At 40.3% G+C, this 8,608-nt stretch overlaps 1 protein-coding gene across 1 annotated transcript; it reads left to right on the top strand.

Moving 5' to 3' along the window:
- Nucleotides 1–405: 405 nt before the first annotated feature.
- LOC125507796 (protein ACCELERATED CELL DEATH 6-like) lies at nt 406–6,613 on the top strand. The gene is made up of 3 exons (XM_048672300.1): nt 406–1,233; nt 2,786–3,336; nt 5,864–6,613. The coding sequence occupies exons 1-3, from the start codon at nt 486–488 to the stop codon at nt 6,563–6,565; spliced, it is 2,001 nt and encodes a 666-aa protein (XP_048528257.1). The 5' UTR covers nt 406–485; the 3' UTR covers nt 6,566–6,613.
- Nucleotides 6,614–8,608: the final 1,995 nt, after the last annotated feature.

An 8,608-nucleotide genomic window follows, 5' to 3' on the forward strand; every position in this document is an offset into this window, starting at 1 on the left:
CCTGTAAACTTTTTCAGACAACTTGCAGTAGATTTTTCTTGCTTATGTATTTAAGTTCACTTCCAACTTAAAAAGGGGAACTTTTTCTAATGCAGATTACAGAACGATTGTATTTAATATGCCATTCCGATAGGTTATTCTGTACTAATAATGATTGATAAAGGACCTCTGGCTGGTGCCTTCATCTTCACAAAATCGTTAAAGAAAGACCGGCCTTAGTGGTTGCATCCAAGTAGTCCGTGTCATCAAATTGTGCAGAATCAAATTCGAACCGAACCAAAGGATCGGAGTAAAGCTGCTACACACAATGAACGATTCCTAACCAAGTGGACGAATAACAACTTTTGTTGTCTCTATATATTTTGAGGCTGCAGCTAACTGCACTATATATATACATAGAGGGAGAACTGCTCCATCGTGCTACTTAGTACAACGTACTATACCAATTACCACTAGAGAATACACAGCACGTCAGGTTGACGCCAATGGAGTCGGGGGGAAAAGCACCTTCCGGGCCGCCAAAGGACAAGGAGGCAAAACCGGCGGTGGTGCAGCAGCACCCCAAGCTGCTGATGGCCGCCCGAAAGGGCCACTGGACACCGCTAAATGTTCTTATGGGCGCCACTCCGCCGGTGGTTCATGCTGTCCCGCCCGGAGGCCTCATCAACATCGTCATCGATGACGAGGAGGCCGACGTCGTCGATAATTCTGCAACGACGATCACCTTGGACGTGGAGCTGAACAACGTCCTCCATGTCGTGGCGTCCAGTGGAGACGGTGACGAGTTCCTGGAGAGCGCGAGGGGCATCTACTGCAAGGCCAAGCACCTCCTGGACGCACGCAACAAGAAGGGCGACACGCCCTTCCATTGCGCTGCCAGAGCTGGGATGCTGAAAATGGTCACTCACCTCATCTGTCTGGCGAAAGCTGAGGGCGGCGACGACAGGGTGAAGGCAGCACTGAGGAAGCAGAACGAGCAGGGGGAGACGGCTCTCCATGCGGCCCTCCGCTTGTCAGACAAGGAGACGGTTCGGGCAATGGTCCACGAGTTATGGGTCGCGGATCCAGAACTGACTCGTTTCCCTCTTGCAAGCGGCACGTCGCCACTGTACCTGGCCGTCTCGTTAGGGCGTGAGGATATTGCCGAGGGACTACATGAGCAGGACCCGGGGCTCTCCTACTCTGGACCAAATGGACAAAACGTCTTGCATGTTGCCGTTCTCAGGAGCACAAGTGAGTTATACTATATGCTACTATATCATTCATCATAGCACATCATGCATGGTAAAATCTGGTTTAAACTTGTTAGACTTTTAAACTCGATCGCCAATGTTATGTTTTTCATTTTCTGGTTGTTATTAAGATAATAGATCACCATTGCCTTGGTTATCCTTTAATTAATTTGACATGCATGTGTCCATCAGATATACCATTGAAACAACATATGAAAAGACCACTAAACCTCCCTCAAATTGATCTCTTTCGTGCACGTACTTTTCTTTTTGTCATGACAATGCAATTTTATTTAGTCGCAACTTTCGCCCATTACATAAATTGAATATGCTTAAGATATTTGTAAGACGATATGGGGTTGATATAATGGTCTTAAAAGAGCCTCAAATTAGTAAAATTGAACACATAAATGAATATCTCTACCTTCCCTTATTGTAGGTTATCCATGTTGCATTTCCATGCAATTGCTACCTTTCGTTTGATCTTTGGAAACCTCTGGCTAGTTGGTGTTCACCAAATACAAACATATATGTTTTTCTTTCTTTATTACATATTTGCTACTCCCTCGGTTCTAGATGAGATGAAATTCTAGGTTTGTCCTAAGTCAAACTTGTTCAAGTTTAAGCATGTCCACAGGAAAATATGTTGAGAGCTATACAACATCAAATATGTAGTATAAAACATTCTTTTTGAAAGAACCTAATCGAACTAATTTTGTGTTCTAGATGTTAGTATATTTTTCGATAGGTTTGATCAAATTTAAGTAAGTTTGATTCCAGAGAAAGCTATGACTTCAATTAATTTAGAGCCGAGGGAGAATTTTTGAGTTGACTGTGATGATATGCTGTCAAAATACATCCATGGGAAGAATTATATGGTGACCGAAATATAATTGTTTCGTAATGCATTGAGCAATAGCTGGACTTATATATGCTTGCATATTCTTGTATCTTAACTTTCTTCATAAAATAGTTGGACCTCATGCAGTGGTGGGGGTAGGGGAACCGGCAGGAGCTATATATGGCTTCCCCGATGATCCCACAGATGCACATAAATATGCTTAGATTTAGGGAGAGTACATGCATTAGTACAATTTGGTCACTGCCATCAAAAGTTGGACTCATTAGGGCATGTACAATGCATAGCCTCAAGGTGATGCCTCGCATGCCATGTAGGATCGGATATGACGTAAAGTAGGTTCGGATAGGGAAGCGGGATCCTCTCCAGGAGGCGGGTGCTTGAAGAAAAAAAGTGTGGTCCGGTGACAAAAGCTGAAAAGGTTGGAGTAAAAAGTAGAGATGCATGTGTACTAGAGTCTTTATTTTCTATTTCTTAATGAGGTCACTAGTGGTAGCTTGCATTGGGGAGAAAAAATAAATGTAAATGCCTCAAATTACTTTTTATCATGAGCCATATGTAACTATATGCCACCATTGTACATGCCCTTAGGCTCCCTCAATCATTGATTCCTGGCTACTCCACCGAGCTCATGTGTCACTCTATCTACCTTTATTATAACATTTTTTGTGGGGTAACTTTATAATAACTGCAGGTATGACAAAAAATCTTCTGAAGTGGAACAAACACCTCAGCAAACAAGGGGAACAAACAAATGGGAGCACACCTCTACATTTTGCAGCCTCATGTGGGTTTCTTGAAACAGTAAAGTGTCTACTAGACGCTGAGGAATCTCTTGCATATCAGTGCGACAACAAGGGGTCATTCCCCATACATGAGGCGGTTAAGGAAAAGCAAGTCAGTGTAGTTTGCACCTTGCTCAAAATTTGCCCGGATTGCGCGCAGCTACGTGATGCCGAGGGCAAGACCTTCCTCCATGTAGCTGCCAAACAAGGCTACGCAAAACTATTTCCTCCTGTTTTACAGGTTTTGTTACAAGAAAAGCAGATGTTTGCAGCCATCATGAATATGCAGGATGATGATGGCAACACTGGGTTGCACCTTGCTGTCGAGGCCGGAATTTTAGAAACTGTGTGCTTTTTACTGTGGGACAAGGAAGTTATGTTAAATTTATCAAATAACGAGAGGGAAACTGCACTGGATCTTTCACAGCGCATGCGGACCCCAGGTGTCCTTTTTGGTTTGGTATGTGATCTAACTCCCTTAATGATGGGACCTGCATTACTTTATAGTATGCCTATGTTATTTAACTGAAATTTATATCAGAATAATAATATTCATAGCAAATATAGTTACACTATTTCAAAAATTTTGCATATAAATAGTCGTTGTTAGAAAAGTTTGAGTGCATGAATCTAAGAAGTTATATATATTTCAGAATGGAATCATATAAAAGGCAGTTTATTTTAAGTAGTTAATTTTATCATGGCTTTTTTTTGGCTAAAGATGCCTAATCCTGGACTTTAGTCATAAGTTTCATGTAAACTCCATCTTTAACAAATGAGTCTTACTGATTGCTACCCCACTATAGATCTCACCCCCATTGGTAAGAGGAGCCCCTCCATATCCATCTATACCTATACTAATATAAAAAGATCCAAAGAGGCAGATTCAACTGATCTCGACCATCAAACTAAGTCAATCCAACGACCTAGACTGCTCTAATGGCGAGCGTTAAACGTGTTTAACGTGCAATTAATATCATGCCAAATATTACACTAATCACAGGATTAATATATAACTAATAGCATACTGTACCTAATATCCGCGTGCAATTAATATATTGCTTAAATATTAACGTGCATTGCACGTGCGCATTTACTAGTTGGTAGAAATTAAAGGACCACCTGGCAACTTTGGCCGTTGCTACTCGCTCCTTTAGTTTTTTTTTGTCTCTAAAAGAAACTTGTGGTGCTTTGTGACCACTACTTTCACATAAAGGAGACCATGGACAAGTCGCCTATTGTTCTTCTCCTAGCTCTTCTAGATGACATTCTCTCCGTAAACTAATATAAGAAGACATTTTAGATCACTTATTGTCTCTAGAAAAAAAAACTTGTGGTGCTTTGTGACCACTACGTTCACATAAAGGAGACCTTGGACAAGTCGCCTATTGTTCTTCTCCTAGCTCTTCTAGATGATATTCTCTCTGTAAACTAAACGTCGTTCATACTAAACGTCGTTTTTCACCGAAACTTTGTGCACCCACATAGAATGTCCGGATATACCAGCGGGATTTTTGTTCCGAATTTTTCAACTTTTCAAAATGTATATTTAGACAATGGGTGCATATGCGCCTACGAGCCAAAACACCGCGTCCGTGATATAAAATATGTAAACTAATATAAGACATTTTAGATCACTTACTGGAACAATGAACGTGTGTTACAACGAGATATAAATATTTGTGTTAGCTTTTGATTTAACTGTTCATAATAATGCGATTGTGTAAATAAATGTTTACCAAGTTCTGCCCATAAATTACCTTATATTTTGATCAGAAGTTTGGTAAGTAAATTAAAATGGAATTGGTTCAGAAGGTAAATAAATTAAGTTGATTCAAGGGTGGTGGAAAGAAAGGTAAAATGGGAACCTTACATTCTTTTTAGTAGTACTAGAACAATGCCCGTACGTTGCAACGGGATATAAATATTTTAGTACGTTAGCTTGTGATTTACCTGTCAATAGTAATGCGATTGTGTAAATAAATGTTCATCAAATTATGTCCGTAAATTACCATGTATTTTGATTAAAAGTTTGGTAAGTAAATTAAAATGGAATTGGTTCAGAAGGAAAGTAAATTAAGGTGATTGATTATCATAAAATGGAAGGTTGGACGAAGGGGTGGTGGGGAGAAAGGTGAAATGGAAACCTTACGTTTTTTTTAAGTAGTAGAGATTACTGGAACAATGAACGTGTGTTACAACGAGATATAAATATTTGTGTTAGCTTTTGATTTAACTGTTCATAATAATGCGATTGTGTAAATAAATGTTTACCAAATTCTGCCCATAAATTACCTTATATTTTGATCAGAAGTTTGGTAAGTAAATTAAAATGGAATTGGTTCAGAAGGTAAATAAATTAAGTTGATTCAATATCATAAAGGGAATGTTGGACAAAGGGTGGTGGAAAGAAAGGTGAAATGGGAACCTTACATTCTTTTGAGTATACTAGAACAATGCCCGTACATTGCAACGGGATATAAATATTCTAGTAAGTTAGCTTGTGATTTACCTGTACATAGTAATGCGATTGTGTAAATAAATGTTCATCAAATTATGTCCGTAAATTACCATGTATTTTAATTAAAAGTTTGGTAAGTAAATTAAAATGGAATTGGTTCAGAAGAAAAGTAAATTAAGGTGATTGATTATCATAAAATGGAAGGTTGGACGAAGGGGTGGTGAGGAGAAAAGTGAAATGGAAACCTTACGTTCTTTTTAAGTAAGTAGAGATAGTAGAGATTAGTTTACAAAGGAAGTAGTTATGTTGCCAAATCTGGTTGTCAACACCTTTATGCACATGGAAACAAATTCTCTGCACATATATTTTTTTTAGGGAAACAGCAGGATTCTGCTGCGTATTTTTATTAATTTCAAATAAAAGAATACAAATAGTCCAAGTAAGAGAAAAAGAACCTCTGCACATATATTAGAAGAGTGCTGTTGAATGCTATCACGCTAATTACTATCTTTCTTTCTTTTTGCAGGGCCGACGGGTTTCGATCCACAAACTTTTAGTGCATGCTGATGCTCAGTACGGTGTTCATAGTAAAACCCGCATCCCTGAACTAAATGAGGAGAAGGAAGAGAAAAGGATCTCGGATTCGACACAGACCATTGGCGTTGTGTCAGCGCTACTCGTGACGATTTCCTTTGCGGTAGCTTTCACCATACCCGGAGGCTATCGAACAGATGATGACCCTAAGGTCGATAATATTAAGGGCGGCATGCCGGTGCTTGTCGCAAGCCACTCTCTTCAGGCATTCATTATCGCCAACAACCTGGCGTTGCTCTGCTCCGCCATGGCCACCATCAGCCTCATGTACGCCGGAGTGACCACTGTCGACATCAGCATGCGCATGAAAGCCTTCGTCATGTCCATTTTCTTCCTCAACAGCTCAGCCCGAACGCTGGCCGCGGCGTTTGCGTTGGGCATGTACGCGACGCTGGTTCCCGCCGCTGGAGCAGCAGTTACTCTTACGGTTATAGGCACCACTATTACGCTGCTTGACGTTGCTTGGTTCACGTACATGACATCCAAGGATCAGCTAGTGCTTCGGAAGAGGATGGGTGTTGGCGTGGCGTTGAAACGGTTTACGCTTTTGGTCCTACGTGGGGTGTTGGCGTGTCTATGGCCGTACGTCATAATCGCCGGTTTCTTAGCCTATATTACATTATGGAGTAAGTGAAATTAATTCAAGAGGGCATGCTCAACGTGCTACCCTGATTCATAGTAATGATTTTATGTTTCCTAGTCTACTTCAGGGACAGTAGTTTTTGGTACTGTATTTCTTTTCCCCCCGTGTGTGGTGTAGCTAGGTTTGCTCGTCACTTACCCCGCAAAAAAAAAAAAAGGTTTGCTCGTCACTTGATTCTTACTGATCTATGTTTGCTCCAGCCTTCAGGGATGCACATTGCTTCTTGTATCACGGGAAGTTCGTAAATTTTACTCCATTTGTTTCTAAATATATGTCTTTTTAGAGATTTCAATATAGACTACATACGGATGTATAGACGTATTTTAGAGTGTTGATTCACTCATTTTGCTTTGTAGATAGTTCATACTGAAATCTCTAAAACGACTTATATTTAGGAACGTAGGGGGTATTACCTTCATAGATTTAGTTGATGAGTGGTTGTAATTGTTTCCTGCTACTTTTTTTTGGAAAAAACTTCCGTTCTATTCACAGTAAATCATAAAACTACTACAAATTGGGATAGTATTCCAGAAAACTACCACTTTAACAATATTTTCCAAAATCTACCACAAAGTTGGTTTTTTATTTCATAAAACTGCCATGTTGCACTAATGACCATGTTGGTTAATTTTAAGCGCGATTATGATATTTTGGGTCCACTCGCCAGGTCTGACATGGCATAAGTCATTACCACTATATTGGACCGTTAGGTTGACCATTATGACAGGTGAAGCCCACATGTTGGTACCTGCAAAAAATAAAAAAGCAATCGGATCCCTATAAGTTTTTAAAAAACAATAAAGTCTTTGTATTTTTTTAAAAGGCAACCGGGCCCCTGTATGTCTTTAAAATAGGCAATCGAGTCACTGTAAGTTAAAAAATCAATCGGGTCCCTTTTAGTGTTTTTAAAAAAGCAATCGGGCCCTTGTGCGTCGGGCATGGTGGTGGCCGGCCATGGCTGCGGTGGCCTTGGCTATGTGCCAGGCGTGTTGGTGACTAGCCATGGCTACGGCGGCTATGGTGGCCGGTCATGGCTGGACCGTTCGTGGTGGTTGCTAGCCGTGGTGGCAAAACCACATGGTCAGTTGGGTTTGTTGAAATCAAAGACCAACTTTATAATATGTTTTTGGAAATTTTGAGTAAGTGGTAGTTTTCCGAACCCTATAGCTCGAATTGTGGTCGATTTATGCTATTTACTCCGGTACAAGGAACACTAAAAATAATAAAAATAACATCCAGGTCCACAGACCACTTATCAATTTTTTCTGTTGCAGTTAGATCACCCTAGAATATTTTTTTACCAAGTGATGGCAGTGCATCAGATGATGATGTAGACGATTTTCGTGGCGAGTCTCTGCCAAATGGTGTAGCGAAAAGAAAGTTAACAAACAAGGAAAGGTTGGCCCTTTTACTACAAGGAGATAAATTTGATGATAACCAGGACATGGAGATAACATTCAACATGGAGTTTGAGGACCTCAGCAAACGTATGCTTGAGAGAAAGAGCACGAAGACGAAGACTGTCTGGGAGATGCATCAAGAAAAAATGAAGGAGAAGTGGAAAGCTAGGAAGCTGTGTTTTGATTTTACGCCGAAAAAACGGATTTCAGCCAAATCGGCCTGGGGCGAAATCTATCTTTCGACGAAATATTGGTCCAATTTGACAAACTGTGGTCAAATTTTAGTTAAATTTCGGTTTTGGTGCAAAAGGTTATAACATAAAACGCACGAGTAAGAAGGGCAAAAAGGGCATGGATTGTGTCGAGGACAAACTTCCTGAAATCAATATTAGCACAGGCGACCCGAGGTTCTCAGCCATGTTGACGAATCATCTGTATGCATTGGATCCTACTAATCCCCAGTTCAAGAGGTACCACCAGATTCCATAATGGTCATTTCCCTATCCTGCTAGTGCTATTTTATAATCTGCTTGGCCTCCATAGTGTTAATTTATGCTTAGGCTTAGTTTGGCAGCACAGTTTTTGAAAAACCGAAGTATCCTAAAACCATAGTTTTCTTATGTGTGGGGAACAA

The sequence above is a fragment of the Triticum urartu genome, chromosome 5 (assembly GCF_003073215.2).
Source record: "Triticum urartu cultivar G1812 chromosome 5, Tu2.1, whole genome shotgun sequence".
Lineage (NCBI taxonomy): Eukaryota > Viridiplantae > Streptophyta > Magnoliopsida > Poales > Poaceae > Triticum > Triticum urartu.